General features: G+C 40.4%; 1 protein-coding gene across 7 annotated transcripts in view; it reads right to left on the bottom strand.

Annotated features, from left to right (window-relative positions):
* Nucleotides 1-21,555, bottom strand: part of Cacnb2 (calcium voltage-gated channel auxiliary subunit beta 2) — a 355,154-nt gene that overhangs the window by 22,616 nt on the left and 310,983 nt on the right. For all 7 annotated transcript variants that reach the window (XR_003843439.1, XM_021193405.2, XM_029536012.1 and 4 more), the window contains 3 exons: nt 8,076-8,198; nt 6,238-6,374; nt 3,010-3,086 (listed from right to left, as the gene is read on the bottom strand). Coding sequence is in view for 6 of the 7 variants with exons in the window: in XM_021193405.2 (XP_021049064.1) it covers nt 3,010-3,086; nt 6,238-6,374; nt 8,076-8,198 (337 nt within the window). In the remaining variant the exon portion in view is untranslated. The remainder of the gene's footprint in view (nt 1-3,009; nt 3,087-6,237; nt 6,375-8,075; nt 8,199-21,555) is intronic.

Here is a 21,555-nt window from a genome sequence, read left to right as displayed (position 1 = left end):
AACTACAGAGTCAGGTAGGGAGTTTCTAAGATCAACTCAAATCCACCTGTGTTTTTAAGATTCAGAGGCTGAACCCACAGAATGCAAGGGGCTTATTCTTGGCAGAAGTCCAGCAGTGCCAAGCTGTGGCCCCATGGCACCTGTCTTAGAATTGTGCCCATGGCTGCACCATGCCACCTTGTAGGTGAGATGCTTTCACCATCTAGATGTGCTCTTTCCGTTCCTTTTACTTCCCCATTGGTCATGTGCTCAGATTCAAGGTTTAGAACAGTATCAGAACTGAGCTTACTAGATAATTACTTTATGGTTGAGAGTAGGTCAAGCATTAGAAAAGGAAATGCACCCACCTTATAAGGCCTTGCACACAACATGTTAACTCCTGAACAGTTACCACAATGCACTGATTTAAAGAACAAAGAACTAGTTAGAGTAACAGTTTGGTGTTTAGGATCAGCTACCCTGAAACACAACTTAAAGTGAGGCTTATAGTTGCCTCTCCTGGCCTTTTCAAAGCACCCAAGATCATTTGGTACACAGCACAGTATTGTGCAGTTTCAGACCAGAGTGTGGTGGACTTCCTGTTTAATTTTTTGTTTGTTTGTTTGATTATTTCAGAAGTCTGTGAAGGGGCGAACCTCTGGCTAGCCAGCACAGTCTTGAAGCTCTGGTAGTTTATGAGTAAGGGACTTTCTTTTGGTCTAGTGTATGCATACTAATTAAAGGTTCAGAGCTTGGTCTGTGGAAAAATGCCACAGTTATAAAATTTCAGGTGTTTGGAACCAATCTAGACATTTATACCACACTACAGCTTTGTTCACGTAGAAGGATTTCTTTATGGTGCTCTTTAACAAGGAAGTACACTGTTAACAACTTCCGGACACGAAGGTGGGAATCTAGGTTACTATTATAAAATAATAGCTCTTAACCAATATCAAGTCTCTTTCCCTTCTGGTGGCATATTCCCATATACTTTATCCTTCCAACCTTTCACTGGGTTTATGAAGAGCCACATCTGAGCCAAGCCACTCTCCAAGAACTTTATTGGAACTGAGGCTAGAATGCCAGAGTTCAGAGGCCTCCAGCATGATGACACTTCTGAAATGGAGTTTAGGATTTACCTGCTGAATCTCATTAGCTGTGGTCATCAGATAGATTTATTTTAAAAGGAAATTCTTAATGAAAGGAATTTACCTGCAAATTTATAAAGAATGGGAATGCAGACAAGTCTAGCCCAGACAAGGGTGAGATGTTCAGTTACCCACACAGAGCCTGAATTCCAGATGGAAATTCACCTGCATCTCAACAGCACAGGCTCAAAATCTCTTTCCAGCAAAGTGCTTGGTGACTTTTTGCTTTAGGTCTAGAAGTGTCTGTGTTCATTCTGAAGCAATTCTAAATACAGTGTTCAGAGCATATTTAATCAACAAGGTTTTCAACTCTTTTAGTTTTCTGTTCATTGACCTACCTCAGATGGTGCTTTTGGTAAGAGACGCTACCCACGTTAATCACAGGTGAATACCCTTACCTAGGCAAGCATCAGCATTACTCGGGAAAAGTACTTCCACAGGATTTAAATTTATTTTGTAATTTTTCACTATCATCTTCCTGCCTCATACCTTATTATTTAGAAAGCCTTAGGAATGTATTTTAGGTTACTCTTAGAGCTTGGGTCAAGTCAAGTTCAGGGGTGAGGTCTAAGCACAGGTGAAGTCTGAGGTATGTGTTGTGCATGCACATTACATATACAGGGATTGGAAATTACTCCATGGTCTAGCAGTGAGTTGGGAATTAAAGTTAGAACCTCTGGTAGGCAAAACATGAAAATTATTCTTGCAGGCCAGTTCATGCTTGCTATGGAGCAGTTAGTTATTCTTCGTAGGAGACTTAGAATCCCAAGGATTTTCTGAAGATTCTTTTTAGATCCATTGAGCTACTGATAAGAAACTCATTAGAGTCAAGATATTCTGATGTTGTATATTACATATGTTTCTTTCTTTCCTCCAGGCCAATCAATCTCAGTGCTTTCTAGTCTTAGCATTTAGGGAAGTTATTCCCAAGTCTTGTATCTTTTAAATACTCCAGTGAAGTTTTAAGCTCATCTTCATGCCATCATGTTACATGTGCACTTAATGGTTCCCCAGTGTACAGGAATTTTTCAGCATTTCCTTAACACAAATCAAGGTTGCCTTACCATTAGAGGACATAGAAGAACTTGTCTTATCTCCAGCAGATAAGGGGTTTTATTACAATCTGATGTAACCTTCTTTCAGGCTAGGGCCCCCCACAGTCTTCCAGACCATTCTAAGATGACCTTTTAGGCAGTTAGGGTATCCGTAAGGGCTAAAGAGGAATCCCTACCCTTTCACATGTTCCTTCCCTTGTGCATACAGGGATTCCCAATTGCTCCTCCTTCACGGCAGATGTGTGCACTTCATCAACACTGCAAGGTCTTTGGTGTCTACTCTGAGCAGACTAGTTTGCTTAAGTTTTTTCAGTGGCTTTAAATTGCTGCCAGTTATATGTGTATAGTTTTTCCAACCAATATAGATCCAAAATTAACATAATTTTTATGTCCAGATTGTGATCACTTAAAAGTATATGTACTTTTGTTTACTTGATAAAAGGTGTCAACTTCCAGTAAGTGCATATAGAACTTCAAGTTTGCACATGATGTAAAGCTGCCAGATTTATTAGACAAATTACAGTAAAATACCCTGATGTTGAAATTCACATAAAGCTTTGCTGTCCTTGACCACATGTCACAGCAAAGACTAGGGTTAGCAATTAAATTACTACTGCTACTTCTATAAAAACTTAGAGCAAACACAGGCGACTTTCTTGTTTGATATTCAATACCAGGAAATATTGTCCGTATATCCCCTAATTTCATGGGATCCTTTTTATATCTGATAAATTTCCACATTTCCAGGTTTGTAAATTCATGCAACTAAAGAAGTCTGGGGAAGCACGAAAGGCAAATGCATGGCAAATGCACTGATGACTACTCACCAGATGATGGAGGTGTCGATTTTCTGGAACTGGGTACTATGTCTCCCAAACTGGATGACGAATTTCCTCCTGGTTTACTGAAGTAAACCAAAAATTCAGATTAAATGCAACAGTTGTTTCAGATACAAACACATTGTGCTGCTGGTAAATGTTATAATTAATAAATTATGTTTTTATTGAACTTTTAAAAAATGTGTATTTGTTTAAAGGAAACAAACAGTCATTAACCAGTGGAGACTCCTGTGGTACTTGAAACAGTCTTATGATAGTTTCTGTTTTGAAATTTAGGGTTTAATTTCCTTTATGCTCCTGAGAGGATGGGAACGAGCTAGGGTAATTTCTCTGGCTCTCAAGTTCCATGTGCAGATCTGAGGTAGCCAGACAGGAAAGCCATGTTTTGCCCTTACATTTTGAGGATGTGGAGGTAAAGAATATGGCCTCAATGCTAACACCTAAAATTCACGTGTCCTCACTTAGATCCAGTTCCTTTGGAATAGCTTGATTATTTTTAGTAGCTTAAGATTAAAAGTACAGCTTTCATGGCAACCTGCAAAAGATAAACAATTGGGACAAAGCAGTATCCCAATTTACCAATCTTTAAGACACAGGAATAAACTTAAACACAGATTACAATATGAATTAACCAGAAGACAATCGTGAACATTTTTCCAAACAAGCTTCACAAGGAGGGCTCCACTTGGTTAAGCTGTGAAGATTATTCAACACTTCTGAACGGGGCAAAGGAGAATCCACTAAATCATGCTTTGTAAGAAAGTGTCATAATGACATCTAATATACTGTATGCTAATTTTAAATGTAAAAAAATTTAAAAAATCAAAGTTTAAAAATCCTTCTCAATTAGCAGACTCAAGTGTGATGGAGCATATGCTTGCGTGTTTGAGAAATGTTGGAGCTGATAGAATGGGTGGTTCACCAGGGTTAAGGAATGCATGTCGTCCCTTAACACATAAAACCCAGAAACACACTATCAGATTATGAATGTCATGGAATTCAAGCAGTATAACTGCACTGCCCTGTGCATCTTATCATGGATGATCCAGATTCTATAAGGAAGACCCATGGACGGTGTGTGTGCCTCAAGAGGCACTGATGCCCTAGCTAAATACTGGTGTGCAGTCAAAAGTCCTGCCCTCGCTGGTTTAATCTTTGTCCTACTCTTCTAGCATTTTAATACACAAAGCCAAGGACAATCAGTTTACTAAACAACCAGCAGGTGAGCTCTGCGTCTCCCTAGAAGTTTAAATCCTTCCTCTCACCCACCAAGGACATGAAGGCCTGTATACAGCTAATAAAAAGTGGAGCTTACAGAATCACTTTTGGGAAATACGTGAGGATGCTTGTTGCTAAGGCCAAGCACCTCCTTCCCGCAGCTTTTATCTTTTCTTTGTATGCCCCCTAAACTCCAAAGCCTAACTTTAGTTCAAGCACAGGTTGGCTCTTCTGATTTATGAATTTTAATAGGCAGTATACTGTGTTGTGTAAAATCGTGACAGATGCTGCTAATACCTAAAACATTCAGAGGCAGACATGACACATCCACATGCCAAGTTCTTGAACTGTGCTCTGGTATTAATGCCTTTGATGTTTGTTAGTCTCTTTAAACATTTTTATTATTATACATGAGTGTTTTGCCTACATATGGGTAAATGTACCACCTGTGTGCAATGTCTATGGAGGCCTGAAGAGGGCATCTGATCCCCGGAACTAAGGTTACAGGCAAGTGTTAGACTCCATGTGGGTATTGGGAACTGAACCTGGGTTCTCTGGAAGAGCACCATGACATTACTTAACTGTAGAGTCATCCTCTAGCCCCTAATTTTTGTCAGTCTTTGAAATTTGTGTGTGTGTGTGTGTATATATATATATATATATATATATATATATATATATNATATATATATATATATATATATATATATATATGTGTGTGTGTGTGTGTGTGTGTGTGTGTGTGTGTGTGTATCTATATCACAAATAAATATATCTGGATATTTACACAAAATTCAGCCTTCTGAAATATGTATGTCACGTGTGTGTGTGTGTGTGTGTGTGTGTGTGTGTGTATGTCTATACAGATAGACATACACACTGACTGTGATTATGTCCTTACAAAATATACAAAAGTGTTGAAAGGCAAATGTAAATACATATGGAAGAGAGTGAATGTACTTAGGTATACCTAGACAAAAATTTGGTAGACAGATGCAATGAAATAAAATCATGAAAGTCAAAGAAACAATATACTGTTCAAAGAGGAAGCAACCCAGCTCTGTAGAATAAATTGCAAGACAGTAGGTGTGTGACAGTGATCAAGTTCTGGTTTTAATGAGGCAACAGCCATTCAGTTTCACTCATCTGGTGACAGTAGGTGACAAATACTTCCTAACATTAAAATATTAGCAGTAACAATGGAGTTGACATTATACAAACAAGCAAGTTGTAATGGAGTAAGACTGAAAATGAAGCTCAGCCACCCACAGGAAGATAAAGTCTTCGCCACCTTTCTCCTTCTTCCATGTGAGAAGCACACTGCATTCTTCACCTTGACTATCTACGCTTTAGTATGAAGGTCACCTCCTGGGTTGAGAAGCCCTCTTAATGAATGTCTTGCTGAAGGGAAGCCAAGAGTAAGCCTCCTAGGAAGGTGTAATCAGAGTAATAGATCTAGCTTATTGCATAACTTCAGCTAACTGCTATTCATGAAAGCAATTTTTGCTTCATACATGGTGTCTTTTTCTGTGCTTAACAGTCGGTAGAATTGAAAATTAGATCTCTCAAGTGAAAATGAAACTAAGAGACCACGGGAGCTGCTATTTGTCAGTGACACCTGAGACTGATATTCCTCAAGCATCTGCCAGGCACACTGGGCAGCTACAGACAGACACTGGGATTAGTCACTGTGGTTGCTGCTTGCCCATGCTCAGCAAATGTTTAGGATTTCAGAGTCTCCTCTGTGCTGAAGGCAAAATGTAATGCTTTGTAACCATAGCTATTTTATTAATGATAATAATTAATTGATCCCCTCTCAATGAGAATCAGAAGCTGGAATGAAGTGTTTTTTAAAAGGATCTGTGATGCTATCTATGAACAGCATCAGCATCTGCTCAATATACACTAAGGATCACAGTACTCAGCAAGCAACAGGACAGCCACGAGGGCATTATCTGCATTTTTATATAAACAGTTTTTTGTTGTTGTTGTTCATACCTGGAATAGAATTTCCCTTGCTTGGCTCTCTGTTCGTGCTGTAGCCTCATGTTCTCTAGTTTGACTGGGCTTGGAATAAATCCGATTTCACAGCCTTCTTTAACCAGCCGTCCTATCCACCAGTCATTATTAAATTTCTACACACAAAATCCAAAGTATTAGAATCAGTTCAAGAGGTTTAAACATCTGAATTGACGTCTTCTACATCAACTGTTTTCACGGGAGAAAAACATGGCAGTTAGAAGCATACATCTGATATACCAAAATTCAAGACGCCTTTGGGTTTATGGGTTCAGCTCAGAAAAGTGTGTGCCCAGCTTGGTGTGGCCAGTCAGCAGTCCAATAAAGACTACATCTCCTTGTTTTTCCTTTTCCAGTGCTGCATTTAGGTCTAAGCTGAGATATGTAATAATTTGGTCAACATCCGAAGATTAATATCGCTAGCAGGAGGCCATCAGGAGGTAGGAAGTCTTACAGAGCTCTTTTCCTTATGAAACTGAATTCAAAGTATTAATATTGAAGAGGAATACTGAAATATACTTGAACTATTCTGTTATCAGCAAAAAGTACCTCTGCAGTTTAATAAGTACAGCATTCACATGTGGTTCTTCTCATGTTTTGCTGATAGCTTATCTTGCAGGTAAATATTTATTTTGAATCTTCAGGATATAATTTTATTTTCCTCAATTAAATCTATGATCAAGCATTTTATAAAATGCTCATGATTTTTCTTTCCATTGTACAGAATAATTCTGCTCAAAGTATTAGCATCAAGAAAAGTCTCTATATTAGTTTAACTTTCTGTTGGATGTTCATCTGTTCCTGTGGATGCTCACCTTCAATTCTAAACACTTTAATTTCCTTGTTTTGCATCTATTTTTTTCACATCTCTGTCTAAGAGTTGCTGCAGTTGTGAGCTCTCTAGCTTCCTTCACTTGCATCAGTTAGTGCACGGGCCAGTTAATTTTCATACTCTCCCTGTGTGAACGTCTCCAACTCTAAATTCCCTCAGGTCCAAAAAAAAAAAAAAAAAGTGAATTCTAGGAAAAATTATCATGTCCCACAGAGCACACATGTGACATGTGGACACCAAACAAAATGTAATTAAAGGTGAATTTTTCTAATTTAAAGAGTGTCCTTGTCTGTTTAGGGTAACAGACATTTTATTGGCATCAGCTTCCTGTCTCACTTGCTCTATTTCCCACCGTTCCATTCTGCTGCAGAACTGATGCTTCTCTGGTAGAAAGACACAACCGAACCCTTCCAGGGAGGCAGGCATGAAAGTTCACAACTGGAATCCCAACACCCAGGTGAATGAGGTGGAGGGAAGGTGGGTAGTGGGGAGCTGTAGCAAATTTGAGGCCAGGCTGGGCTATATAGTGAGTTTTAGAGCCAGGGCCACAGAAAAGCTTCTAGGTCAGCCTGCGCCACACAATGAAATCTTGTTTCATTAAAAAAAATAAAAGAAGAAAAGAAAAGAAAAGAAACTAAAAAGCCTCTTCCTTATATGACTCTGACTTCAGTCGTGAGGAAAAACATCACCAGTAGTCAATCAAGGTAAATCATTGAGAGATAAAAGGCAGGGCACACGTAAAATTGGATCACTCAGCAAAATAGTTCCTAATTTCTGGGGCACAAAGCCCAAAGGGGCCCTGGCAATCCTGCTAGGAGCCTCTGACTCCTTTCTACATTGAAGTTTATTTATATCAGAAAAGGTTCTGAGCCACCAATTTAGCTGTGGGTTATACAACTGCAGCTAGAACTAAGTCTATTTCACAACACTAAGAAGTGAGAGCTGAAGGTGAAAAATCACACGGCAGGAAACAAATTCTCCTTACTTCTTTAACATGCAGAAAATCTTTTGCCTCGAAGGAGATGGCCATGCCAGGCACCGGAACATCATCCTCCTGGGCTGCGCTGTACCTGACATTGGTCCGAACTGCAAATGCAACAGGTTTTGTCTAAAAAGGGATGGGAAGAAAAACAGTAAGAAATGACAGTGTCTTTCTCCCTTAAGTACAAAGACACCATCCAAACACTGTTGCAATAACGATTTCTTCCCTTTGGTTCTTCATAACAAAGCTGCTTGATAGTATTCTCAATGACTGTGATAGCTCTCAGCCACATCCACCCAATTCTAAACTAGAAAAGAAAAGCTATTCTTTTTGAAAGCACTGAGGGAAGAAAAGCAAAGATATATGAATGAAATATGCGTTTCAACCTTACGACAGGCAACAATCTGAAAACAGGACACACACAATTCATTGATTTGGGTGGGAAAAAGCAAAATCATAGAAACATCCTCCTTACCCTGAATATCCATTTCAATTAAGCAATAATGATGTATTTCCCAGTGGTACAATGTTTGAGATGGAAAAATAACTAGAGAATATACACTTCAGCCTTAGCAACTATTCATGGCTGCAGGGAATGTTGAAAGCATTGTCCTGTTTATCCAACCATTTTTCCTCCTTGAGTTCACTCAGCCACTAAAGATAACATTCATTTAGCCATCTTTCACCTTTTGGTGCTTCTGAAAATTCACAGATAAGTATCTGTTCTCTATTGGCAATACATGCATATTCAGGAGATAGATAAATTAAGGAGGTTGATTGCGTGGCATGCATATTCTGAGACTAGTGGCTATTTTCCCTTCTTTCCTCTTTCCTGGGTATAAGATCAAACAGAAGCTAAGACACCCTGGCCTTATAGAGGGCTCATGGGATGGCAAAGCATCAGAAAGCATGGTTATAGACCAGTACCAAAATCTGGGACACAGTGGGACCCAAGAGATGATCTAGACCTTGAGGGTAGCAAAGCTGGGTCAGACTTCTAGACTGAAAAATCAGGATAAGCTCTGAGACTGAGTTCAAGCTATGGTTTTTCCCAGCCTCAGACTGATGGGCTTCCCAGGTTTATCAGAAAAATGCTATCAAAGTTGAAGATCAGGTGACAAAGAAAATAGATTACAGAGACTTGGGACTATCTCACAGCCTTGCCTATTTATGCTTCTGCAGGGTGGGCTGGGTGTTGTAGCATTACATTTACATCCAAGTTTTGATTCAGGGTCATTATTAGGATATCAGGTTGGCTTAGAATCAGAGTGGTCATTCCATTGTTGTGGAACTATGTTACTGCTCTAAGGACCGCACCCTCAGGCTAGTCTCATGGCTCTGCTGTGCTAGTCCTGAATCCTTTTCTAACTTGCTTTCCTTCTGTGAGGTACCTGAGGTAGAAGTGGATCATTGAGGCCAGTTTCACTTCTTATGACCCTGTGCCAATATGCCATGTGGGCATATGTTACATCCTTTAACGTTGACTATTAACTTGTCTGTGCTTTATTATCCTCTTTATGGCAAGTAGAACTAAAGGCTTACTACAGATTACCTTGTGGAGTAAACCCAAACAGATCACCAAATCAATAAACTCATCACAAGACAGTAGCACCTCACTCTCCAGGCCAGGAAGTAGAAGTGCTTTAAGACAATAAAAGCTATGTCTTAGTTACCATACTGTCTTCAGCCTATTCAGTATTCTTCCAACACTTAAGGGGATGAGAACCAATTACAAGTGTTAAAATCCTCCGTTCTTTTCTTCCAGGTGGTTCTTTGCCTTGTATGTGCATGGCTAATTATAAAATCATAAAAGCAAGAATTTGGGAATGCCTGACCACTGGCAGGCAGCATACTACGTACTGTGCATAGATTGTGGCATGCCACTAAGTTGTTAACAGCTGTTCTTCCCAAGTCAAGAAATAGGCTCCCAAAGCTTTTCCAGAAACTTGGCATGGTGGTTCACATGGGTAACCCCAACACTTGGAAAGCTTAGGCAGAATGAGAATGTGCTGAAGTCAAGAGCAAGACCAACTAACTTCACAGGAACAAAATGCACCACAACTAAAATTGTCTCAGGTTGTACACAATGGAGTAGGTGTTCAAGCCCAATCGTCTCCCCCAAAAGCCCACGTTCTTTAAAGCAAAGCAAAGCCAAGGAAATTTAAAGCCATTTCAGGCTACTTAGATGTCTGTGTGGAATCCTGAAGAACTAAAAATTATATTTTACACAGTGTTAAAAAAATTGATCTGTGGGGCTGGAGAGATGACTCAGCAGTTAAGAACACAGATTGTTATTGCAGAAGTCCTGAGTTCAATTCCCAGCAACCATATGGTGGCTCACAACCATCTGTAATGGGATCTAATGCCCTCTTCTGGTGTCTGAAGTGCACTCACCTACATTAAAAAAAAACCCAAAAGCCTTGTACCCTTACCACCCCTAGACAAAGCCACGAGTCTACACCTTGCTTCTCCCAGTAACTGAGCAGGTTCACAAGGGAAAACTACTGGTGTTCATTAGAAAAGTCTCACACTTTAATACCGCTGTGCTTGAATGAACTTGAGGTCTAGTACATCAGTAGTAGCGGTTAGCATTAATTTTCATTTATTTAGCTATATCTTTCTTTTTTCCCTCAAGCTATAAGGCAGGGTTTCATGCAACGAGATTTGAGCAGTTAAAATACTTGTGGTTTCATAGCTTCTAAAGGTTCCATAACTACTTAGGGACAACGTGAGGAAGGACATAGCTACTTCCATTCTGGATAAGAAAAAAGAAAGTGAAAGAAAAAAGAAAGCATGGAAAATTTCTTGCAATAATGAATTTTAAGGGTTAACTAAGGATTTTTTTTTTTTTTTATTAGCCTGAAAGTTATTTCAGGAACATGATAGCCTTACTTTGCAAGTTGATTTTTTGTTTGTTTGTTTGTTTGAAGAATGATTCTCCGTGTACCTCTGCCCTGGATGCCCTAGCTCACTGCACTTCACAGAGTCCCTTAGATCTCCGCATTGCATCCACATTCCTCAATTCTATTTCCTTACAGAGTTTTCCTCAGTTTATACTTTCCACCACTGACTTCTTCTGGAGATGGACACTCCTCATTCTGAGGTGTCACCTGGGCATGTTGCTGAAGATCCACGCCACCTGGTGTCACTACCACCCTGTGTTCCTTTAATATAACACTTAGGCTAGAGACACAAAAGGATTCTTGAAATATCTCCTAACACTGCCCCAACTGTCCACCTTCAGCTGACTCCAGCCCTCTATCCCTCACCTTAGTGACACAGTCTGTCTAGGGTCAGCCACTGAGAGATGTGTACACAGAAAGTTAATATAGCAGGCCACAGTGGAAGGTCTTTGTATGGACACAGGACTTTTATCTCTAATGAATGCCCCCTAGCTCTACAGGAGCTCCTGTGGCAGCCCACTAGAGATGAGCTTAAGCCTTATAACAGGAGCCCTCTCATGTCCCCACAGCTTTCTGCAGGCACTAGGCTTCGCTATCAGCAATTATCGCAAGTAGAATGTAATATGTTATAAACACTTTTGTTCACAAGGTACATCATCATAGAACCATGATACTATCTCCAGCTTTCTTCCCCATAGATGACTTAATGAGTTCATATTTAAAGTAATAATTTTAATGAATACAACATGATGTTTATTTTAATTTTACTAAAGCATGCCAGTTGCACAATGCTATTCAATGGCCAAAGGGAATTCCCTGAAGATTAAAATTTCTAACCATGATTAGTATGTTCCAGTATAGACTTCTTTATTTACTCTTACAAAGATGCCTTATATTATGTTAAATTGCAAAGCATACCTTTTTTTTAGGAAGCACCAAATAGTATAAGATGAAATTTATACTCTGTCTATGATGGGTTTGTCTTAAATATGAACTACTCCCAAATTGTTTTCTTTTAATGCACTTAAAGAAAAATATAACCTACTTTCCATTAGATGGGATGATCAAAAAGAGCAATTAAGGGGCTGGAGAGTCATGGGTCAGAGCACTTATTGCTTCTGCAGATTATGCAGGGTTGCTGCCCAGTACCCATATTGTGGCTCACAACCATCTGCAATTCCAGGTCCAGAGAATGAAATGCCTTCTTTTGACCTCTGTTAACATCAGGCACACACATGGTACAGGCCAAACACACACAATAAATAAGTAAATGAATTTTAAAAATTCAAGCTTTTGATCTTATGTGGTATAATATGCTAGCAGAGATGATTCCTTAAGTAATGCAATCTCAGGAGGTTTCTAAAGTTAGAGCTAAGAAAACAGAGTAAACGTGGGGAAGACTGGGCAGCCAAAATAAAACATGATACGAAAGCCTTGTCTGAATTCGCCCATGAACCTGCGATCAGTCCAGCCATCAGCACTGTACTAGAGAAGATTGTTTGAACAGCCAGGGCGTATCAAGGAACCCATCTCCACGAGCACCTGCTATCCAGAGTTTACAGTCTACAAAGACAGATCAGGTGTGTCAAATCTAAGAGGCCAAGAAGGTGAAGACCAGAAACCTCCGTGACAGTGACGTTCAGGACCCAGGGCTTGCTTCTGCATGCTGCCTAAGATCCCAGAGGGAGAACCCATGCTGACTCCAGACAGAAGCCATAAGCTAAGCAGTGGAGAGACCTGGATTCCCATGCAGATAAATTCAAACACAACCACTAGCTCCCTCCTTCCCTTCCTGTGTCTTCTGTGTGCTTGTTCCTTCCAAATCCCAAATAAACAGCTTCACTTACATCCTTTGCTTATACTTCACCCACTTGCATATCCTATTTCTTAGCAACTTTCTCCCGATATTGCTTCTACCATGTCAAATACAAAAACAGATAAAACAGAACAAGTGAGATGATGTTGGACTATCTCCTGACATAACAACAGCAACACTCCCTGAGGGGCTTCAGTCAAGAGAGCGGCCCAGCAAACTCAGACCTGTGGCACTGCCTACCCTTACCTTGGCCACCATGGTTCCATTCAGTATTTATCTCTCTCACAAGGATGGGAGGGAAGGATTTAAGTGGAATTAATAGCAGGGTATCTTTAAACGACTGCCTGGCATTTACACTATTATAAAATGTCTATTCTGTGCTTATTTAGAAAATTACACACTGCAAAGAATTTCCAGAGAAGCCTTCTAAACAAATTCAAGAAAGGCCTATTCAAAGTCCTTGCTTACAAGCACAGACAGCCACATTATGCTTTGTGGTAATTAGCAGCCATCATTTTATCCTCTGCTCAGCAGCTGTGCTCTTTGCTACATTCATCAGCGCTAGAGGTCAAAAGGTATGCACATTTTTTTTCCTATTTCATTTTGAGGGTTTCATTTTTCTTGAAAAGTATTCTTGAACTAAGGAGACCATCTCCATGATGGAACCAAACATTTTGCAGTAAATTAGCACAGAGAATTGTGAGTAGCCAGTTCCAAACTTGTGAGCCTACTCTTTAGAAACACAGAAACATCGTTTGATAGCCCGACTTCCCTGTTGTGAGCCTTTCTAAGGCATGGCACTGTGGTGGGCAGACAGTCTGATGGAGTAAGTGGGATGGGGTCCAAAGAAATAAACAGCAGTGGATGAAGCAGTGCTTAAGATTGATGGATGCTTAGTGAGACCAGACAGAATTATCATTTAAATGTCTACAAATGAGCTATGAATAAAACAAACTCTTATGAAGCAAGAGAGTTGGCTAAGAGTGCTGGTTGCCCTTCCAGAGGATCCAGGTCTGAGTCCCAGCACCCACATGACAGCTCACAACAATTTATGCCCTTTTCTGGCTTTCACAGGCACCAGAAATACATACAACACATAGACATGTATATAGGCAAAACATACACATGATACTAAAGTTTTAAAAATATATTATAATGTCTTTAGGGGGTCAAAGATGTCTCAAATAACCACTCAAGACACCTTTAGTCTAGTCCTGGATAGTACAAACTCATTAAGGCCTTCAGAGGAAAAATGTTAAAAATTGGCAGTTGGGAATGGTTGCACACTTCAGTAATCCCAGCATTCAGAAGGTCAAGACAGGAGGAATAAGTGTTTGAAGACGTCCTGAGCAACAGTGTTTTGGTTTTCCACAAACAAAACAAAACAAAAAAAGCAAAACTAAACCAAATAAAATGAACAAAGTACAAATAAGAAATAAACATACTTTTCTCGTCTCACCTTCAACTTAAATGGACCAGGTCTCTGATGGTTATAAATATGATTCGACTGGGAACAGAGACTTCTTTTTGCCAAGAGTATTTAGAATACAAGAGATAAGAATAAGCTTCCCGGCTGAGGATGAAGGCCGGAAGGGACCCTGTCCTAGAAGCTCTGTTGTTTCTGTAGCCAGCGAGGTGCACACCTGACTCAGAGAGACCCAGATAGAAAATGGTGATCACACGGAGTCCTAGGGTCAGAGCCCTCCCTGGAAGCACTTCCCCTGGCGGGGAAGGTGCACAGACTTCTGAGGATCACCTCCACCTCCTGGCTGAGGATGAAGGCCCGAAGGGACCCTGTCCAAGAAGCTCTGTTGCTTCTGTGACCCACACACTCTCCTGCATGGACCAGACTCAGAGAGACCCCACATAGAAAATTGTGTATCCGTGTTTTTATGTGTATAGGTTGACAGATGTGTGTGTGTTTATATACATATACATACACACACGCACATACGCATATGTATGTATGTATCCTTCCGAGTCTCTTTAGCTTGGCTTGGATGTGTATGTGTCTAGGACTGGCCACTTGAAATGGGACAAGCTGTGTGGGAGTTTGTCCCTGAAGAGAACCCATTCTCCCTCCCTCAGAAGCCACTGACCTCCTATAGCTCTTCCTCTAGGGGTGGAATCATGTGGAATTTGGCCTGTCTGGATTGGTATGTCAACTGGTATTGCTTTTCTGACATTGGTCTTGTTCAGACAATCATATTGCTGAGACCTGATGGATGGATGGATGGCTTTCCCCTATTATGTCTAGGGGGCACAATCTAATCAAAGGGTATTCTGGGCATCTGGCTTTACAGTCTTTCTACAGCCCCTTGCATGGGTTTTCCTAAGCTCTGAGTTTAGAGCTTGCATTGCACATCTATCCGTTGGGGTTAGGGTACCCCGTAGTCATTTGTTATCTGCACTTCCATTACGTCTGTATTTATGTTATAGTCTCCATCTGTTGCAAAAAAAAAAAAAAAAATTTAAAAAAGGAGCTTCTTTGATAAGTGAGAACATACTTATATCTGTGGGTACCAGGGTAGGTATTTAGAAAAAAGATTTTCTATTGGTTTAGTAAACAGACACTATGTTGGTAAAGGTAGATTCTCCTCTAGGATTTAAGACTTCTCAGCCACAAGGAGGTGTCTAAGCAGGTTTGCAGTGCCAAGCATGACTTCCCTCCTGCTGAGTGGGCCTCTAAGTCTAATTAGACAGTTGGTGATTATCTCCATGATAAAAGTGCCATTGTTCTACCACTGTGGATATCTTACTGGCCCAGTTGTGATGATACACAGACTGAGTAAGACTACACTACTGGTTGTCTTTCTCCTTTGACAGCTTGAATATCACCTTCAGACACTATGAGGTTTTCGAGTCAGTTCCAGCTTCGTATGCCCAAGTTCTATGTTTGAAGTGCATGGTGTCTTCAGCAATAGGGCATTACTCCCCAATTCTGGAAGGCAACAAAGGGGCAGTGGCAACAGCTCATGTTTGAGTGGGTCTCTTGAACTCCCTTGTCCAACAACACAGGAGGAGATGTCTCCACCTTAGTACTGGACTTTTTGTTAGTATATTGACCTCAAAGCGACACATCATCATCTCAAGGGGTGTGACCTTATTTAAATTATATATTATTTGTAATTTTAGGTAAACAATATTTTAATATTAAAATTCTAAGTATAGTATAGACACCTCTTAAATATCACTACAGATCTTTTTTCATACCTGACTCTTGTGCCAAGCATCTTCTTGGTAATTACCCCTGCAAGAGGCCCTTGAGTGGTTGTGGGATTCTCTTCATCATGTTTGAGTACAGGGAAGCACAGACATGATGTCCAAAGGGCAGACCTCAGAACAAGCATGATTGAAAGTTATAGGTGCCATCATCCATCTGACTGCCGGAGACACAGTTTATGTAGGGCCGCAGAGGATAGACTGAAGCAGGAAGCAATCAGTCACACTGAGAAGCAGTCAAGGATGTCCATCACATTGGTTTTCCATCCTTCCCCCTTCTCCCTCTTGCTTTGGACACCTGCCTGTTTTACATCCCTACATAAACTCTCTGCTTCTGCTTCTGCTTTTTAGGAGATTGAGAAGTCATCTAGATGGCAAAATAAGCTGTAGTATGTATGAATAGAAATATGTGTAGGCAGTGAAAAAGACACAAGAATGCACCAACTATTTAAAGGGACCAAGGTTAAAAACTGTATGTCATATGTAAACCTATTAGGTTTTGTTTATTTTACAAAAAATGTGAATATAATCTCTAAGATGTTGGTTAAATACTGAGTTTCCATTTTAGGGGTTTGGGGTAGTTTGAATATGGTTGGCCCAGGGAGTGGCACTGTTAGGAGGTGTGGCCTTGTTGGAGTAGGTGTGGCCTTGGGGGAGGAAGTGTGTCACTGTGGGGTTGGACTTTGAGACCCTCCTCCTGGCTGCCTGGGAAAATGGTCAGTTTTCTCCTATCTGCCTTCAGATCAAGATGTAGAACTCTTGGCTCTGCCAGTGTCATGCCTGCCTGGAGGCTGCCATGCTTCCCACCTTGATGGTAATAGACTGAACCTCTGAGTCTGTAAGCCAGCCCCAGTTAAATGTTTTTCCTTATAAGAGCTGACTTGGTCATAGTTTCTCCTCGCAGCATTGGAAACCCTAAATAAGACTGGATTATTGTAATATAGTTAACTTTTGTAGGTAGTTTTTAGAGGGGAAATTCAGATATGTATGCTATGAAAAGTTTAACTGAGAGATTGAAGAGATGGTTCAGCAGTTATGGATGCTCACTGTTCTTGCAGAGAACCTGAGTATTCATAGCAGGAAGCCCATAACTATCTGTAACTCTAGCCTCTAAAGATCTGACCCCTTTTCTAACCTCCATGAGCACCTGCACACATGTGCAATCCCTCCTCCACACACACAAGAATGAACATGTAAACAACCTGGGAATATAATACTCAATGGAAAAACTCTGTAACAAGTGGGTAGTAAATAAAACTAAGTGTTATTTTAAATTAAGAACTTGTATAACTTCACAAGGAACCATGAAACAAGCTCTACATGTCTCTGAGATACTGTCACATATAATCAGAGACTAAGTAAAAAGAATGAAATCTAAACTCAAAAGAGGCTGTGATCTCTTTTGGTGATGACCCAGAACATATGCTTTTATAAAAAGAAAATACACAACAACAATAACAAACAAGAAAGTTCTGAGCTTGTTATGTGTGAGTGTGTGTACACAACATATGTGTGCATGTGCATGTGTGTATGTGAGACAGTGATTTAAAGACAGATCATGAGTTGGGGTCAGGGAAGAATTAGGAGGAGAGCCTGAGGTGGCAGAGATTTAGATGAAGTCCTCATGTACACAATTCTTCAAAACACCATTTTTTAAAAAAATCTTATTTCCTTTGAGAAATTCTTAGATGAAAAAGTGTGTACATCTAGAAAAACTGACTATGAAGTTCCAAACCAATGTTTGGAACCATTCACTAATTGTCAAGACCATCATCGAGGCTAAGCACATCTGTGTTCTCACACCTCCTCAGCTTTGGGTGTGAACATGACAGAACAGGTAAAATTTGTGGATTCTCTTTTCTGTAATTGAGCTTTTAACGCTTGGCAGAATAGGGGCAGTTATTAAGTTATTTCCGCTGAACTTCAGAATTTGCTAATTAAGTGTCTCTTACATACAGGGCACATTCTTGACAATGGGAACACAGCCCTACAAGAGAAAAATGGGTTTATGCTGACCTGCCAGTACTTCACTGGAGAGAAACAATGATCTCTGTTCATTCTTCGTATTTGTCTCCAAAGGAGACATTTGAAAAATGATTAGTATGCGCAAGTGACAGATACACACAAGGGCCATCTTCCTCTCAAGGTCAGGGGTACCAATCATTTAATGACCAGGCTGGCAACATTAAAAAGAGAAAATAGAATCTTATACTTCTATTATTACTAATTTTAATAATCTAATATTAAAATTTATAATCTTCAAATAAATGAAGTATTAGTTAAAACTGGCAAACGTTCATAAACTTACTAAAGTGAGTGGTGGGTCCTATAAATCGGTGTCTTTGGGGGAAAAAATGTATCTATATTCTAGATTTGCTTCTACAGCTTGGAGGCTGTTTAAAACTCCTTGTTGGAAAGCACCAACAGAACCAAGCGCATAGTATTGTCATGCCCTTTGTGTTGGTGACTCATTTTCCTTTGAGAAAAAGTTACCTTTCAGAAACAGCATGGAACTATTCAAGGCCAAGTTAAATGGACAGAGCAAGTAGATGATCAACTTGACAGACAAACTTTTAAAATTAAAAACATTGCTTGAGGGGGTGCAGAGCACTGTCCATCTGTCCAGCATCGCCTGGAGGGCACAGAGCAATAAATAACTTACTTCTAAAGGCAGGAAAGGTGCCTCCCTATCAACTTTTTCAAACTAGAGATAGTATGAGCATGTGGGGCTATTAAATTGTGTCAGAGGAACCAGGCCTGAGGACTTACCAAACATTGCAGACTGAGGAAGACTGCACCATTACCTCAACTCTACAAAGAAGAGGACACTTGGACCACATTGGAGGTGGCCTCTCTGTCATCTAACCGCTCAGCTAATGACAAACAGACTAACAGGCAGGAAACTGCTCAGGGACCTCAGCTTGGCTCACTTGTCACTGCTAACATGACCTGCCTTATTGGCTATTCATCTGCCCTGCTATTGGTCCTTTTGCAATTAGTCCTCTGCAGCTTTCGTGGTCCTGTATTATCATGGTCAGTTTTAATGTCAACTCGCCACAAATTAAGAGTAATCTGGGTATGGAGTCTCATGTGAAGAATTGTCCTGATTGCCTCAACTGAAGTGGGAAAGTCCACCCTGATTATGGGCAGCCCCTTCTGGCAGCATCCCATGTTAATGAGAGTATTTCAGAAGGACTTTATTTTGCCTTTGGCTTGCTTGGCCTTCCAACTTTATGCAGAACCGATTACCCCATTGCTGCTGCTGCTGCTGCTGCTGCTGCTGCTGCTGCTGCTGCTGCTGCTGCTGTTTTCTTGCTGATTGCAGAACCAGTATTTCCAATCTTCCCTTGAGGAGAAGCGGCCGGCGCCTCTCCAAGAACCTTTGAACTCCTCATGCCAGACTCGGACTACTGATGAACCCTACCTTGCAGGTTGAATGACTACTGGTCACCACCACTCCAGTGAAATACATCTATTTTGGAACTCTTCTAACTGTTGAAGCACCCATCCCCTAGCATCAAAAATCAGGGTCTCAGCATCTCAGGAGTGGTTTGACCATTGTTACTATTTAAAGCTCACTTAATAAATTGTCATACAAGCTTACATACATACATTCCATCCTCTTGGTTCTGTTTCTTTAAGGAACTATTTACTTAAATGGGTCAATGGCCTAAAAGCCACAGGTGGACTGAAATGTTCTGGATCCACAACACCCGTGGAAGTTTCTGGTAAGGAATTTCACATAGCAAACCTGCTGGTGTCTACCATTCTGAGACTGCAGGGCAAATGACCTGCAGATGATTATCCATTCCCAAAGTCCCTGATTTTCTATCCTCTGAAACCCCAAACCCCCTGGGCCACATGTGCACAGGCCGACCTTACACCCTTGAGGAGACTGCAGCTCGTCAGTCGTCGGAGTTGCATGTCTGCTTTCTTCTATTTCCAAGTCAACTCCATCTATCCTGACTTAACAGTAAACCAATGAAACCCAGATAACTTGAGAATGTGTCATTAATAAACTCTGACATTGTAGAAGAGACAAACATGTCCATCTATACATACATCATATAACATTCTCATGGACATCACACAAAATCCATTTTTCTTCTCTTAAAAAGAAATGTTCAATATTATTCCCAAATTTAAGCAGACTTCTAAAATTTCTCCCTGTAATATGTGACAAAGAGTTTAGGGAACACAACAACAAAAGCCGGATGAAGAATTTACTCCCGCATTTCAAATATCCTCGATCTGTACTTAAAGGCATGTGTTGTCTGGGCTGCCTCTGATTGTTTAGGCTAATAACCTAAGGAATGTGTGTTCAAGCAGGAAAAGACTTTGAAGAGTGTGTTTTATTTCTTTGCTTTCTCTTGTTTCTTCCTGGGTCTGCCTCGTGGGTGGACCCCCTCTGAGTTCCAGGATAGCTATTTATATTGTTAAAAATTTTGTTTTTCTGATGATGGCATTGAACACAGGGCCCAACAGTGCTCTGCATCCAAATACAATACTAGCCACGAAATAGCTACTGATAGTCCTGCGTAGATATTTTAAAAATCCAATAAAAATATTTGACTTCTTCCAGTACTTACTCATAATTGACTTAAAACTACTATACATATTTATGAAATCCAGTGTGCTGTTTTGATACATATACACATTGTGTAACAATTGAGATAATTGTCCCTATCACCTGGAACATTTATTGCATTGTGGAGGATCTCCTGTAACTGCTTTGAAATAGACAATACCTTATTGTTAAGTATAGTCACCCTACTGTGCAATAGAATCAGATGTAGAGGAAATTTTCAGTCTAGGTCTGCAAACAAGAAAAGAATGAAGAAAAACAGAACCCTTGTTACAAAAGAAAATCTTCACTAAACCTATTTTGTAGCAACATAGGCATGAGTCTTTCAAAGCAGATGACAAATGGCTTATTATAGGCTTAAGATTATCATTTATCCTTCCTATCATACAATGGCTTCAGGCTTCTCTGTACTGATTTAATATAAAATTTCCTGTTTCACATTTCTAGGTTTATCTGTTTTTGTGTTCCTGTGGTCTTCCTTAAACTTAAAACTGGCCACATTTCTGTCCATACTGTATCTCTCTGTGGTGGTTTGAATATGCTTGGCCCAAGGGGTGGTACTATTAGAGGTGTGATTATGTTGAGGGAGGTGTGTCACTGTGGAGGTGGGGCTCTGAAGTAATATCTGTGCTAAAGATATGCTACCCAGTGTGAGACACTGGAGTCTCCTGCTGGCTCCTCTCAGATTTAGATGTAGAACTCTCAGTTCATTCTTCAGTACTGTGTCTGCCTAGACACTGCCATGCATCCTGCCAGGTTGATAATGGACTGAACCTCTGAACTGTAAACCAGCCTCAATTCAGTGCTGTCCTTTTATAAGAGTTGCCTTGGTCACTACCCAGAGATTACCCCATCCGGGAATACATCCCATCATCAGCCACCAAACCTAGATACTAATGCACATGCCAGCAAGATTCTGCTGAAGGGACCCTGATATAGCGGCCTCTTGTGAGGCTA

This window comes from Mus pahari, chromosome 3 (assembly GCF_900095145.1).
Source record: "Mus pahari chromosome 3, PAHARI_EIJ_v1.1, whole genome shotgun sequence".
NCBI classification, from domain to species: Eukaryota; Metazoa; Chordata; class Mammalia; order Rodentia; family Muridae; genus Mus; species Mus pahari.
The sequence above is the reverse complement of the archived record's forward strand: the minus strand, read 5'-3'. Positions and strand labels throughout refer to the sequence as shown.